Source organism: Synchiropus splendidus, chromosome 4 (genome assembly GCF_027744825.2).
Source record: "Synchiropus splendidus isolate RoL2022-P1 chromosome 4, RoL_Sspl_1.0, whole genome shotgun sequence".
In the NCBI taxonomy this organism is placed as follows: Eukaryota; Metazoa; Chordata; class Actinopteri; order Syngnathiformes; family Callionymidae; genus Synchiropus; species Synchiropus splendidus.
Window position 1 is genome coordinate 26092082 of NC_071337.1, and position 16479 is coordinate 26108560.

General features: G+C 39.2%; 2 protein-coding genes across 2 annotated transcripts in view; one reads left to right on the forward strand and one right to left on the reverse strand.

Moving 5' to 3' along the window:
• Positions 1-9: 9 nt before the first annotated feature.
• On the reverse strand, positions 10-8279 carry tmem110l (transmembrane protein 110, like). The gene is made up of 9 exons (XM_053864086.1): positions 8142-8279; positions 7882-8072; positions 5080-5128; positions 4849-4944; positions 4660-4781; positions 3109-3221; positions 2627-2710; positions 2428-2556; positions 10-1500 (listed from the first exon to the last, which is right to left on the reverse strand). Exons 1-9 carry the CDS (start codon positions 8165-8167, stop codon positions 1381-1383), a joined length of 930 nt encoding a protein of 309 aa, XP_053720061.1. The 5' UTR covers positions 8168-8279; the 3' UTR covers positions 10-1380.
• Positions 8280-11172: 2893 nt separating this feature from the next.
• Positions 11173-16479, forward strand: part of sfmbt2 (Scm like with four mbt domains 2) — a 48889-nt gene continuing 43582 nt past the window's right edge. Inside the window, exon 1 of the mRNA XM_053861754.1 lies at positions 11173-11268. The gene's annotated coding sequence lies outside the window, so the exon portion shown is untranslated. The remainder of the gene's footprint in view (positions 11269-16479) is intronic.

The following is a 16479-nucleotide window of genomic DNA, read 5'->3' on the forward strand; positions in this document are numbered from 1 at the left end:
ACTCACTGATTCATACGTCAGTCATCTTTATTCAGAGATTAAAGATACATTCAATATGAAGCCCACGGCTTCAACCACGTTTATGGAAAGAAAAACACATAACAGACAGAATAAATACAATAGTGTTGATAATGCATTGAAAGATGATAGAGCACCTTTGGAGTTGCTGTATATTCTAGTTACCACAGATTCAACCACGTTAGAATACAGTCAAATATTTTAACAGATTAATATAAGCATACCGAATGCAAACTGCCAAGAACTGTTCTAGAGCTAACTTAGCTTCGCATTAGTAATACTAGGATTAATAATTTGACAGTTAAGCAATTTTATTTAATATTACTTCATTGTTAAATAGCAATCCTGTTTTTTTTTTTTGAAAATTTGAGAGATTTTTCTTCCACACAAACCGTAGAACAAAGTGGTTTTAATGCTTAAGTTAGCTTTTCGCACCCACATATACAACCCAAACATTGAAAAATATACATGCTTAAATACATGACAAGAGCTAAAAAAAAAAACTCAAAATAATAGTTGCAAGTATTTAAAATACTACAAAAAATGGAATAAAACAGGAAATAAAAATCCTGATATTTTGGATTTATGATTGTGATGCAGAACATTCGATGCGTAAATGTTCTAAAATATTTACAATTACATTGCATATATGATAACAATACTGTAGATGCTGCATGGACGGCCTAAGAATGTGAAAAAACAAACGGAAAATTCATAATGAAAAAAGGGTCACTACATCAACAACACTCAGAGACTTCCCAAAATAGTAGTCACCTGCAGATGAGCACTATCCACACGGATTCTGTGGATAGATAAATCTTAGGTGCATTTAGTGAAAGCTACGCAGGATCATTTTTGGTGTTGTGCATTCAGTTATTCATTATCTTTTATTACTTCATGGCATCCTGCTGTAAACATGGCATTGAGGAATGATATCAGGTGGTTAAAAGACCGACAGGGTGGTCACGTTGGTATAAAAGCGATAATTAATGAAACGTTCAAGTATCAAGGCTGGGGGAGGACTATAATTACACATGAAAGAAAAAGGTGCATTCAAGTCATAATAAAAAAAGACATGTATACTTAACACTCCTCTTTGGAATACGATACATGATGAATGTCTCTTTTTAGAGCAACATCACTCCCAAAAGTCCCTCATACACCAAGATAACTGACTGACATCAACCCTGAACTCCATGTCACTAATAATCTTTGCTCAGTTGTGGTCGCTGTGATGTTGCAGGCAGCGAGGTGAGAGAAGCTAGTAATTCCTGATTTACAGTCAGCAGAGGCGCCTGCCTGAGAGGTTGTTTACGTTTTCAAGGGTCAGATGGTGCGTTAAGGCAGTGGGAGTTTTGCTTTCTAGACCACCACCCAGCTGGGACGGACCAGTGCTTCTGAGTACTGGATGTGTGGGAGCAAGTCCACGTCGCTGGGCTCTTCATCGTCTGACGCCTCGTCCGTCTCCACTGTGAGTAGGACCTGCAAAAAGGGCAGCGTTTTGTAAGTAAGAAAAGAGGAGGTTAGCTTTTTTGTGCCAAAGACAACAGCCTGATTTTAAAAGGTGAGTCACAACTCACCAACTAATCCATTCAACAAATAACAGATTTTTCTTAAGTTGTTTGTGAGTGGTTGAAAAGCCTCTAGTTTCGTTTGACACTCTTGAGTCCACATCACTGACCACATTTATCCTACTACGATCCAGTGAAGACGACAGTAACGGTTCACTTAACTAAAGTCCCAGGAAAAGGTTAATGGAACAAAATGTTGGTGTGAGTGCTCTGATTGACTCTCACTCAAATCTCAAATATTCCCCACTGTACCGAGACTTAAATGGTCCTCACCCTTCCTCATGCCATTGTCACCTTCTCAAAGAAAGAAAACATGAATGCGGACAAGAAGCAGCAAGTTGCCCTCGACCGATTCCAACATCAGGATCGTGGCCAGGCTTTCACTCTCTGACCGATCAAAGGCTCCTCTATCTGTCGCATGCTCTGCTTTCCATCGCCTCAGTGCGTGGAAACAACTTGTAAATGTCACCATTATTCCCAGGAAAATTTATGGACAGTTGGCAGGAGACCAGAAGATTGGGAGAGCAGGGTGAAAGTTCTGGCTAATAACTGTTTAGCATCACAAAAAATATCTCCCATATTACTACAACAACGATGATACTAACAAATAAGCCTTATCATTATGACCGCCTCATGTTGGGTCACCACCATTCCTGTGTCCCTAAGAGCTACAGTACGTTCCTTCAATCAGAAATTAAGGTATGCATCTTCTAAGCAGGGCTTTATCAGGATGGGAAAATGTTTTCAAGTTATTTAGCTACATCAAAAGGTTGTACGTTTTTAGTCATGATCCCTGCTGGCCATCCCTTAAAATAAAATGAAGAACTAAAAGACGCACCTCAGACTCATCCCCATTTCCCCATGGAGGAGGTTCCACCTTCACAGCGCTGTCGCAGGAGTCATCCAGGCTCTTCATCGTCTTATACTTCCTCATCATCAGACTGTCCACCACCCAGAACATGATGGACTAAACCAGAGAAGCCATCAAAGTCATGAGGTGCCTTTAACAAGGTCAGTTTCATCACAGCGATACTCACGTTGACTATAAAGGGTACAATGAGCATGACCAGCACCAACTCCAGCTGAGGGTCCGAAATGTAGCTGAGCAAAACCTCCTGAAGCTGGAACAGAACATGACATCGTGAGGGACTTTGATGCCTGATGCACATTGTGTTACCTCCAATAAGGACGTTATGTTTTTGATGCCGTCGCTTTGACGGTCTGTGTTCCAAATAACTTCAAATGTATTTTACGGATTTGGATGAAGTTTTCAAGAAATGTGTGAAATGAGACAAGGGACAAATCATTAATTCACAAGGTATGCACACTTTCAAGGTCTCCATACTCCTTTTATGATCCAGGTGTTAGGGCCTCTCACCATATTACCCAGGGCTTTCTATTCCTGGTCAGGGATCCGAGTTTTAGCAGCTTAGAGAATTCTTTATTGTTGGAGGTTTGTCTATGTCTTTTCTAGTTAAAACCGAGGCTAAACATGGAGTTAACATGTGTAAGTTCTTACTTTGGACCAGCCAGGAATGAGCAGCGCCAGACTGACCACACTTTTCTCCAACACCATGATGAGGAGGTAGATGCCACACTGACCGAGCCATGCTGCTGCCCGCGGAGGGTCACCTGTCAGGAGGCCATTTTAAAGGTCAACAGTTTTACTTCTGTAAGTGGAAAACATGATTTTCTGAAAACCAAACAAAATGACAGTCTATTATCATGTCAACAGTAAAAACAGGTTTCATAACAAAGTAATGAAATCTGTAATGAAATGATCCTCTAAAACTCCAGAAGTTTAATATGGTTTTTTTTGTGAATGAAAACAGTTAATTATAAAATGTACTTCTATTCTTTTTATTTCAAATCATTTTAAAACATATGGAAGTGGTGGCAACAGTTTTAGGCAACCTTTTTATCCAGTGTATTTGTGTGATGGAAATTCCATCTTTGGATTGTAGCTTGCAAATTAAACTGCAAAGTAAGCAGTTTTGTCATTTTAATTGGCAAATAGGCCACTTGTTATGATTATGATTATGATTATTATTATAAAACACTGCTCATCTCAAACAATCCTCTAAAAAGGAAAAAAAAAGGAAAAAGCAAAAACAAAAATAAATACTAATAGACAGATCAATCCTACAGCTATGTAAGTGTAGGGTGAGTTGCAGAATTTGTTTAACTCTGCAAAAACCTGTGCAGATTCAAGAATGTTGCTTTGTCTCTCTGTTAGAAGTCTGGCACCTTCTGGACCACCAGTGTGTTACAGGTGTGCCTCAGCAGCAGACACAACAGAGGACAGCTCTGTCATTAGGAAAAGAAGAGGTGTAATGACTGAACCCAGACACTGGTGTGAGTGCGTCCCAATGTTCCCCAAAGATTTGGGGGTATTTATCCCTATCACAGATTCCACGGGGTAAATGTCTTTTTGTCGTTTTAAATACACTCATATTTCCACTCCTGGGCGATTAAATACTAGTAACAGCTGGCAAAAGCCAGTCCTCCCTCAGATCCCAGCAGGAATGATTTTGGAATTAGGGAACATCTGGAAATGTTGGATCCGATTGTTGCAACATTATCTGGGTCCTAAACGCTCTCTAGTGGACCAAAGCAAAGCTGCAACTTCTAACAGATCATTATGACTACTTTAAAATAACTGCAATCCTGGGATAAAAAATGAACACATTCTGCTGATAAAAAGTGAATTGAAAAAGAACAATTACAAATGCACACCTGTGTGCTATGTATTTACAATTTAGGAAGAAACCCTCCAAAAAATGATTTAATTAGCGTTAAACATCAAAACATTTTAAACAAAAACATACAGTATTGTAACAAAATGCAATTACATTTCTGGTTAAATTCACATTTCTTTATGACACAAATATGCCAAAAAGTGGGACAAAACCATATCAAAATGGGACATAACCTAGAAAGTGAGAACTAATATTCCAGCATGGTTTTTATTGACAGCACAACTGCAGTACTAAGGTGAGTGTCAAAACAGAAAATGGAGGTCTATCATAAATGAATGAGTCCACAAAATGTTCGACCAAACACTACTAACCATATTCTCCGAACGTGAGCAACATCCACTGCTTGCACTCGATCAGCTTGGACAGCAGCTTGACCGCAATCCAGATAACCAGCATCCCCAGGGTGGCATCCAGCAGGAAGTTCATCAGATAGCTGCAGCCAAAATATTCCAAGTATAAATACAGTTGTGTTGTGCAGTAAATAAATGTGCTTGACTCACAGAGAGCATGGGTCCTCTTTGGTGAGCGTGGACAAGAAAACGTTGGCAAAGTGGATGAAAAGAGCCCCGATGGCCTGTTTGGATGTATCGAATAACCTAAAAAGACAACGTCAAAGCAGAGTGATGCAGAGAAGGCTGAGTGTTAAAGAACGGATGAAGTACATGATGAATGCCTTATTCCGATATTGAAGACTATTTACAGCTGATGAGTAAAAAAACAATCCTCCTCACCAGATCCTCCACGGTCGTCTGATCCCAGCGGGCTCTCGAAACCTTTTCACTACAACAAAAAAAGAAAGTTAAGAATGAGTCAAGCTAGGATTTCTTACTGTGTACAATTTGCCACAGTTTATAATAACATGTAGCCCACATTTCACAGCAATTCCTCCTTTGCCAGGCCAAAGATGCTCCATCTTCTGGACACATTAAAAAGTTGTGTGAATAACCGATGGTCAGGACAAGAGAGCCACATTGTATTGGCTAGCTGAGAGGGACAGGGAAATTATCAGAAAAGCAAAGAATAGAAAGAGTGTAATGAAGTATTATTGTTATTATAAGGAGCAGTATATAAAGGATGTGTAATCTAGTCTATTACTGCTATCATTAAAATAATGACATAATTCCATAAGAAAGTTTTAAAGAAGTGAGTAAAATAATATAGTATTTAATAATTTAATATATTTTTCCAAAAGATATCATATGATGTCATTGATCGATATCATCAATAGATATGTGCAATAAAACACTTTTAAAAACACTTTTTACATTAAAAGAATTCTCTTGAAAAAACAAGTGAGACCACAAAGAGGGACCAATCTTTCAGTGGATCATCCCACATTCAGTGACCTCACTGGGGCAAGTCTTAAGCATTGCGGGTCAGACTAGAAAACTTGTGTGGTCGAGTTAGAGGCGCATCAGGATACAAGTTGCGTATTTGGCCGGATTTTTGATTCGATATTGAGAGTATAGCAGGACTGCGTGTGCTAGGGATGAGAGGGCGGAGAGTCATCGGTGGTGCATCAGAATAGATCTATAGTTGATAGAATGAGACAGAGACGATCCATAGGGCCTCCTCACTTTGGCAGATTGCCAACATTTTCAAATCGTCCACAATCTAAGATAGTCACATCGCGCACCCCCAGCTCACCACACCGTAATAACTGACACTCCTGATCACTGATCCCTATCAGCTTCTCTGATTATTTTTGCAGCTTCGCTGAAGTCATGACTGAGTCAAGGATATGATTCAGTCATGTGGAAAACGGTGTACACACTGAAGCCAAATAGAACAGTGATATTTTTAACACACTTGGGAACATATCAGCTTTGGATTTAACAGAATCATTATGCCATAAAAAGTGAATCCACATTTTTATAATCCATAATAACTCAAAATCGTCTTTGACTCCAACATGAAAAGGTGATGTGAGTGCATGACAACAAATGAACAGGGGCAGCAGGTGAGCACTTGCTGTTGACCTGCAATACTTCCAGCGCGACCGAATCTGACGTGCCCCAAATAGTTTTCTGCACGTAACCCATGCAGCGTAAATATGAACACAGGCTTGACCAAATGTGACATCAGTGGGAGGAGGATGCGGAGGAAGAGAGGAGGTCCTCCTATTGATCACTGAGATAATGAGTAACTTGATTTCACTCGGCATCAACGGCCAATTCTGCAACACTTCACCGGCAAGCAGCTCCACATGGACTCTGTCCGGACACTCGATGAACTGATGAGATCACGGTGCCTTCACAGACCTTTTCAAATACTTTCATTCACTCGTTTCTTTTCTTTTGCTTCAGGTATTCTGGAGCACACGTAAAGAATACTTTACTTCATCAATTCAAATGTAGGAAAATAATTATGACACAATATCAGACATAAAATACATTTGTATCTTTTGAACTTAATATTTGTTCAGTTGACATTTGCAGCACAGCCTTCATTCATGAATTGACAACGTGTGCAAGACAAACTACAGACAAGTAGATCTAGATATTAGCATCACAATGCCCAGAAAGAGGCCTCCATTTATGACAGCAAATCGGGATGGTGAAAAATAGTGTTAATGGTAATCACTTGTTCCCCGCCTAATCATCATTGCCTGACAATTGCAATGAAATATGGTGATAACCCTAGTTACATTGCTAACAGACAGTTTCACCAGTGAAACCATAGCCGCCTCACTTGAGGCAAATGATGACACATAAATGCTGGGGAACAAAACGGAAATGTCATGATAATATTGGCTTATTTAAAATGAATTACTCCCCAATAGGTCAGTGTTAATTCACTTCAGCATCAGTCTGGTGGACATCAAGGGCTATTTGTTGCAAAAAGCAAGAATGATTTAGAGTTGAGCTATATTGCCTGTCGGGTCAGAAGTGTTAAGACAAGCAACATTCTCTGAGTCAGCTGTCCCAGGTCACAAGTTACCTTCTTGTCAATAGTCTCTGTTTGAGGACACTGCTGTATTAAGAAGCGAAGCAACGGTTTACAAGCTATTTAGAGAAGGTGGACGTTAATATTTTCAATGCATCTTTGTTGACACCATGAAGAACACATACTATGAAATGACACACGAAAATAAGCGGATTGAATATGCAAATATAAAATAGAATATAATACATTTTAACATACCGTAGGATGTAAATTCAGTGACTTTGCGACTCACGTGTTTGTCACGACAGATTACGAAGGATGTGACGTTTTGATTGCATTTTGGAAGATGATAACACGTTCTTTTAAATTCCTTTTGTTAGTTTGAAATGGATTTCATTAGCCGAATGTGAAATGAGATGTGTGGTAAACTGTTTTCCCGTCACACTACGCATTTTGGTTTACTTGCAGTGACACTGTTAACTGCGTGAATATACCAATTGGTGGCAAGCTAATCAGACAGAATGTAAACACATGATAGCTGGCGCCACGTGGATAAACAACGTCTTTACGGGTTCTGGTTCGGATTCAGACCATGGGCTCCTTTTGCCTTCTCAACAATGTTTCTGTTTAGTGTACCGGATACTCACGCATCAGGGTACTGAAGGCGATGATGGCCAGCAGTCCCTGGATCAGCACTCCGAACCGGTCCATTAAGGCTCCATTATCGCAGCCGTGAGGGTTCGCTTCGTTTACGTCCGGCGTCACCGAGACTTGTAGTTCGGCGTTGTCCGTCAGCCTTTTGGTCAGGAACACTCCGCTGAATCCGTACATGTCCATGCTGACGGCAAAAACAACAGCAGCTGGAGACAAAAGAAACACTTCCTCCCTTCCAATTAGCTGGACCTACTGCATCCGAACCAGCTGACGTTTCATTTCCGCTGAGCCATTAACTCCAACTTTAATTTATCGCAAGACAAATCTGATCTGTATCATCACTTTACCGATTATCTCACTTACAGCCATGTTCCAGTTCGGAAAAACAAGGTCAAGTTGAAAACAATAGCCGTTTCCGGCGGTATTGTTTCAAAATAAAGGTCTTACGCAGTCGTCATAAATTCAGTGAGCTCGCATTTGAGCTTTTCATGAGCTTCGACGTGCTTTTTTCACGTCACATAACACTTGAGTTTCAAATAATAATAATCCAGACAAATTACAAATTATGTTATGAATCCACTGGGAAGGCACTTAAGAGCAGGTGAGCAATATTTCGGCGCTTTTAACCACCCGAGTTTTTCTTGAGTTTTGCTTTTTGCAATTTGAGATAGGAATTACTTGGAAGCAACTAAAGTTTGTCTGTAGGAAAAGTTGTTGTGCAAGGAATAAAAATCTCGTTTGTGGACAACCATTATTCACACTGAGGTTATCAATAATAATTCTATTATGACTAATATAAATTAGATTTCCATGTCATACGAAGCTAGAGACTTTAATATACGTATTGGGTGGACGCTGGAATCATTGTTAAAACATTAACAGACTCTTGTGACAATTTAGGATTTTGAGGTGTCCCGTTGCATTTATTAATGTAACTGTTGGCAGGGTCGAAGTCCAAGGCAGTGGTTAGTGATGGCTAGGACACAAAAAATGAAATGATAATTCTTAATGATCTGGAGCAGTAGATGTTTATTAATGTTCGGTACACGTCCATTTAGAAAATAAATCACCACAGTGACGCAGAAACATCTCATTCATTCTACACAAAAATAAGTTAGACTGCAATATAACAAAATGAAATGGTTGGCGTTCCCATGGAGCCAAGATGCATCATCCCTGTACTAGGTGGTCCAGGTCTTTGAGGGTTCTCTGTAGGGATGGTGGCATGTGATGAGTCGAATATGTGTTTCTTCCCCAGATAACGAAGTTCAACTATATCATTAAGGGAAGAAGCGTCAGGACAGACTGATCTGTGAAGGGTCATCAGTCAAGATGACTCACTCTCAATTTTTGTGAGTCGTATGATTGAAGCTGAACTCAAGTGTTGTGAAATGTTCATAGTTGAAAATTGAAAAATCGCTTCTTCACCGCACGTGCCCCGCACACTCATGAGGACGCATGCGTGTTTAATCCCGTCTCGCATGCCTGCTATAGAAAAGCGGCTTAAAAGTAGAGCACCGCACACGCGCAACCATCTGTCCGGGCGCACAGAGCGCATGTCGCCCGCACGAGGCTCGTCGATGACACGTAGAACATCTCCTTCAAAATAATCGATGGCGCTTCTAGTAGATATGCTTCTCAATTAAGAGAGTTTGGGTCGGAAATTTCACGTTTAACACTCCAAAAAGTGGCACTTTATTGTAACTTTTTTTTTGTCAAGTATGTTTAGAACGTCTTATGTTGTCTACGTATGCAGCACAAATAAATTAAATAAAAGGCAGTGTAAGTACTAAAACATTGACTGGTTAGGAAAAACTGGAACTAACCGTTTGGGTCATCATTAAACACAAATTTTGTATGTTTAGATGGGCAATTATTAATTGCGTTTTTGTCCATTTTTTCAATGCAAAATGCAGTTTTTCCGGTCTCGTTTTGATTAAGCCCTCGATAATGTTGCGGGGAAGTCCAGCAACAAAACAAGGGATAGGCTTCCACATTTCATCTATGCAAATATTCTTTTCCCTGTTAAGGAGAGGAACAGGTGGGCGCTTTCACTTTGTAATTGACAAGTATCTCATGTCATTTCCTCGTTCTTTGCTGTGTTTACTGGATCTACTGCGTCATAAAACTTTCCCCGTTTTTACGGTATGACTGATTATCTCATGGAAAAAAAAGAACCTTTGAACCGTGTGATGCAATGCGCTTCTACCACTAGAGGCTACTATTGACCGTCCAACAGCGCTGATCCAGCGGGAGCTTAAAACAACACTTTCATATCATTTATGTATATTATGATGAATGTGCAGAGCGGTGCCACTTCAAAAACGGATGTCAATTATTGTAAAAATTTAAATGCAATTTAACTGAATTACTCAGCTATGTAGTTCGAAATGACAATCCACTTTTGATTTGACTTTTAATTTTATAATTCTATTTATTGGGACAGTGGCGGTGAAGCAAAACATATTTTGAATGTAATTGTCCCGTCACTTGAAAACAACTTTAATTAATCACTTGGGCACAGTTTGGATAAATGTTTGCGAGGGGATAATAAAGCATTAAGATAGCGTTACTTAGTTTAATATAAAAATGCAAGTGACTCGTCCAAATATGAGTTAAAGTAAGTTGTTAAAGTAAGAATGAATGTAACTTGTGGTTGTTATATATCATTACATATTTCCCAAATGTTTTTCTTTTTCAGTAAATCTCATTTAATGTTTCTCCTCAGTTCTACGCGAAGAGACTGGTATAGTTAACTAGACGTTAGGATGGAAATTATATATTTTGTCCAAAAGAAAGAAAATAGTGAGGCACAGGTTTTCGAAATTACTTTGGTTTTAATAGTACTAATACATTAATATATTCAAATACATTGTCTTCTTCTCTAAGACAATCTGTCTTAGAGGTAGGCAGTGTGGGATGTATTTGTTCACTAGATAAAAATCCACTCAAATGAAGTGTAATAAAACAGCGTCTAGTTCGATTTCTCCGTCTTGTGCTGTAAATATAGTGATAGTTTGTCTATTAATGGCACGACAAATTGATAAACTTTGGCCTTGTTGGACAGACATTAAAACAAGATGGTCATGAGAATATTGTAGACCAATGAAGTAGACCAATGACTGATATTCTAAATATCACCGCTGTAAGTGTTTTTCAGTCTATCAAACGCTTGAAGCACGTGACGTCTATTGCGTTTTGACTTGTCATACGTAATAAAAGGTCAATGAAGGAGTTGGCTTGGAAATATCTGTAGATGCCCGGCGCATGCGCAGAGGGGAGATGCCATATTGGAACGGGGGCAGCCGCAGCAGCAGCAGCTGAAAGACGTCGCTCGGCCGAACGAAGAAAAAAAAGCTGCTGAAGGAGAGGCTGGACAGGTAAGACAGGTGACGGCCTGGCTGGAGCGCTTCTTGTTGTTGTCGTGGTGTTTATTCGTCTGTTTAATCGACGGAACAAACAGCGGGAGAGTTATTTTCTCTCTCCTCCGCTCAAAAGTCTCCGCAGGCGGTTTCTGTAGAAACGAGCGAAGAGTCGCGAGCGTTCGCTCACGAGCCCAACTTGTTCAAAGTGCCTCGCACGCGCTCACCCTCGCTCTCGCTTATTACACGTTAACTTGTGCCATTACGTCACATTATACCTAAAGTGTCGCCTCATTCACGATACACCGACTCATCTCGCGTCTCGAACTGCTCAGAGCGCAAAACTACTCCGTTTCACCGTTGAATTGCGGCTTGATTTTATTGGCCAACACTTCAGGGAGTCGTCGTCATCATTTAACGTCGCAAATGTGATATTTCCACGTCGGAAAATACCGGGCACTGCCAAAAATGTCAAGGCACTTTCAACATGGCGCGGTTATGCTGTACAGAGGGGACGGCTAAGACTTAAAAATCTTTGAACAAGGAAAAAATAAAACCAATAGAGACCGAGCGACCCTTTCGGTTTCTTTTGGTGGACAAACACGAGAGTTAATCAATTAAATTTAAAGTGGACGTCCGGCGAGCCCCCGGGAGTTTTTTTCCGCTGCAGTTTCGAGTGTGCAAAGTACACGAGACTGTTCGACTACACCCCTCAGCTTCATCTTTCTCGTGCCCTCCTCATGTTTTCTCTTTCGGTTTAGACGGAAAGCGATCCGGCTTCTATTCGAAATCACTCACAACCGTTCGAAAACACACATTTAATATTAAATAGTGTTCTTTTAACGCACCAGTCCTCATCCTCACATCTACCCTCGGTCTTCCTGATAATTAGGTTAATCCTCTTGCGTCTATAATTTTCCCCCTTTTTTGCAGTCCGAGTAATCTGGATTAAGCTCGTCTGTTTGCTAAACAGGCAGTACAACATTACAAGCAAACAAAAATAAATAAATAAACAATGCTGCAATGTTCGTTCATGCTTCATGAAATGAGTCATCAGCTTTGTTAATATCAGCAAACACCATTCTGTATTCATTCTTCAGTGATGTGTATCTCATATTCCACTGTGCTATTAGATATAAATGATACACCTTTCGCCTTTTGTAAGAATAATAACCATGACAATGACTTTACATTCCAGTCAAGCGACAGGGAAGAGATTCAAAGCAGGAAACCAGTGGGCTATGGTTGGAGTAATGTAAAGTTGAATTACTAGTTAACGGAAAACAAAAATAAATAAATAAACAATGCTGCAATGTTCGTTCATGCTTCATGAAATGAATCATCAGCTTTGTTAATATCAGCAAACACCATTCTGTATTCATTCTTCAGTGATGTGTATCTCATATTCCAGTGTGCTATTAGATATAAATGATACACCTTTCGCCTTTTGTAAGAATAATAACCATGACAATGACTGTACATTCCAGTCAAGCGACAGGGAAGAGATTCAAAGCAGGAAATCAGTGGGCTATGGTTGGAGTAATGTAAAGTTGAATTACTAGTTAACAGAATCAATAATGATCACCCTTGATTGATTGATTATACTTAATTTAATCAAATTTGTCCTGGTGATCGTTCCTAATTGGTCACATTCCTCCTGTTTACAATAACGCTTTTTTTATATGTATTTAGAAAAACGCGTAGTTTGTGTCAATAACATATGGATAGATTTCAGAGTTGGCTTTGTTTGCGAACCTCCCAAGCTGCATAGTGTGTGCATGTGTTTGGACCTCTGACCTCAAAGCGGGTTGTCATAGTGAACTGCTGTTGTATTTGTATTTCCATTTTTTTCCTCATTGTTTTGCCTCACGTGGGGATTGAAACCTCCGACCGACTGTTAGCAACTCATGTTGCACCAATATGCAATATGAAACAAAGTCAGTGGTCAGTCAATGAAGAGGACAATATCCCAAACACTGTATTTACAATTTGCTCAATTCTTGTCCTCCTCGTTTCTTGACTGACTTACAACAGACGTATTTTTCCTTGAAGCAGACACACATACTCTCCTCAGTCTGTTTCTTTGATTTTGGAAGTTTTCTGGATTTATTGTTGATACAGCCTCCGGAAACAAACCTGTTGGACTAAATAGTTTAAACCCATTCATCTTCTTGAATCTCCATGATTGACATCCTAGGTACCTGACTTTAGTTTTCAACCATGGTGCACATTTGAAACTCTTAAAGGCCATTTGGAATGACTTGAAGGGCCAGATTTGGCCCCTGGGCCTTAGGTTGGATACACCTTATATACCTAATTCGTCCTAACATAACTTGCTTTGATTTTCCTTGTAGAAAGCAATGTATGAAAACATAGTCGTGAATGAGATTTAAGCAAGAAACACCTAGCATCCTTAAAATGAATATGATTCTGACTGATTCTGTAAAAGTGAGCTGAATTTTTTCTTTTTGTTGCGACCACCTATGTTTTCTTGGATTGCGGTCAACAATTGGAACGTGCCCATAATACTGTGTCCTGTGTTGTGAGCATGGTTGCAGCTTTGTGTTGGATTTAAAAAAAAAGTCTCAGGCAGTTGTCAATGGTTTTATGGTTTGTTAAAGAGTTAGCATTTAAATGTCTCCACGTGGGATCCACCCTCAAGGAGAGATTTGCTACAAATATGTTGTCTATGTCATCAGACATACAGACTTACAACTGTGAGAAATGACAAATCTGTTGGTGTTGGCGCTTAACTTAGCCTCCTGAAAAGCCTTGACAGTGTCGGTATGTGTCTGCGTGGCATGAAGGCTTGATGCAGATTTGTAACTTGTGAATCTAGAATGACCAGTGTGACAACTTGTGCACCCAAGCTAATCATATCTGTTCTTTGATCGCCTGTTTAATGTACCTCTGTGTCTAAAATTGCATCCCTAACAAGGTATGCTTGGCACTGAGTCAACATATCTGTCCATATTAACAGGGTCAATCTTTAATTTGTTGCCAGCAGAATGAAAACTGTTGAACGTGTCTAACTTAATAGGCAGTAATGCAATAAAAGCAAGGCCTGTGCAGTGGCAGTTAATCTCTTAAATCCCACATTAAATCTTTGGCATGGTTGGGTTTAGAGAAAGGCAGCAGGACAACACGTGGATGCCCAGCGTCCCGACATGAGCTAATCAATAAAAGCCTCAATCTGCAACCAAGGGGGCATGAATGTCCTGAGATTAACTCTCCCAGACCTATTTAATCCCCACTGATGCCCAATCTGGGCTGTTTTCTCTGAGGACGCCAAGCAAAGCTGTAGCTATTGAGTATAAAAGAAAGAAATATATTTAGACTAGCCACCTTTTATATTAAGCATTTTCTAATACATTCTGGATTCACATTCAAGGTTACCTGACAGATTAAACTAGAACAACTAAATTGGGAAAGACAATTGTAAAACATGGCTTTTGCTGTTTGATTATTAGAAGTACTACAAGTATAATTATCATAAATAATTCATTTATTTTTTTGTCCTTGACAAATTCACAACTCATTAGGTCTCAGAATTAGGCTCTCTCACAAAAGGAAAACAATATGACGCAACACAATTTTTTACAGTGTATATTTGTACTCACACAAAGACTGTTGATGTTAACTTTAATCCAAGGCTTAGTAATACAAATTGAGACAGTAAATAAAATTAATAAAGGTTTCAATGTTAAATTGAAAAAAAAAACCGTTTTTTTATCTTTCTTTCTCTCAGGAGTGCCATGTCATATCAACAGCCTATTTATAGTGAAAGTATTTGGATGACACACTTCCTGCCGTTATTGTTCTGAGTTGCAGCAGTTAGTCTGAAATGAAACTGATTTCACTTTGAGAGTTTGTGGATGCTATTTGAGAGACTGTATTTGCTGTTTTTTCATGCCATCAAAAAAACCTTCAATTCTATTTTAAGAAAAGAGAAACTCTACTAAAATTATTATTAAAATCCAAATGTCAAATTTTAAAGAAAGTGGTGTATAACAGTTCTCTGTGTGTGTGAGCAGTGAGGTGCAATAAGTGGAAAATTTAAGAAACAAAAGTCATTAAAAACTATATGAATTAATGAAAGACTGACAAGAGCAAATACGATGTGTGTATGAAATGTGTGTATGAAATCAGTTTAATTTTCAGTTTGTTTTTTTTAGATTTTGTTCTGCTTTATGGGAAGCTGGCTTTTTTTAAATGAGAATATTTTTTTCTCAGTACTGTATTATATACTGGATAAACGATGAAACACATCTCCAGTGATATCATATTTCAAGTTTTTTTAGTACATTGTCGCGAGATCCTTCACTGATGAAGTCACTTTGTATGGATGGGCAATGTGGGCAAAAGAATGATCCAGATACATTTTTGCCATTCTAGCGAAACGATGAAATACATTTAAAATAAATAAATACATTTTCATTCTATTACAGGTGTTATAGACACTGCTGTCTTTATTCACTGGTCACTTCTGTCCTCTGCAATAATGGAGTTTGTTTCCAACATCACCATTTATGTTTAAATATGATAGTAAGCGTAGAGAGTCTCTTAACAGTTTAACTTTGGATCGATCTGGACACAATACCTGGACGTTATTGTAGAAATATTACAAATAATGTGATTAAATTATGATGAATTCATGTTATATTCTCAAAATTCTGACATTAACGGTCAATCAGTCCGTTTTTATTCCCACAATTCTCTTTCCTTAAATGGCCATTTTTCATTGACATGATTGATTATTTCACAATGATGGAGTGAGAATTTGTTGATGGTCCACAACGGTGTTGGTCGCATTGTTTCAGCGCTGTCTGTCGGACAGTTTGGCCGCCATTAGTGAAGCATATAAAGTGATTCGGGAGAGGATAACACCGCTAGTACCGCAGCGGATGTCATGCGAATATCCACTATCCAACTATTCACAGTTGTCGTTTGCCTTGGCGGCAGCACTGCAATGCAGTGTATACAACCGCAGATTTACTTGGATCACTCATTCTAACCTAACCAACAGCGATCCAGAGACTCAGTGTCTACCAATGCCATTATTGACAGTTTCTTGTTTTAAAAATGTGTTTAAAACTGCGCTCCTGAACCACAGTCCTCTAGACCCTTCACTGTCAAACGCTACAGAGCAGGAGAGCATGGCGCGCCATCGTGGTCTCGTTATATTCGTGTATACAAATAAGAAACCAATATGTACCCATTCAAGTCCAC

Bases quoted from the DNA above. Each gene is read 5' to 3' on its own strand.
- tmem110l (XM_053864086.1), bottom strand. From the start codon at position 8,167: ATGAAACGTCAGCTGGTTCGGATGCA. The intron at 8,073-8,141 runs GTAGGTCCAGCT...TTTTGCCGTCAG, and splicing joins CGTCAGCTGGTTCGGATGCA to CATGGACATGTACGGATTCA. The intron at 2,711-3,108 runs GTAAGAACTTAC...GTTCTGTTCCAG, and splicing joins TCATTCCTGGCTGGTCCAAA to CTTCAGGAGGTTTTGCTCAG.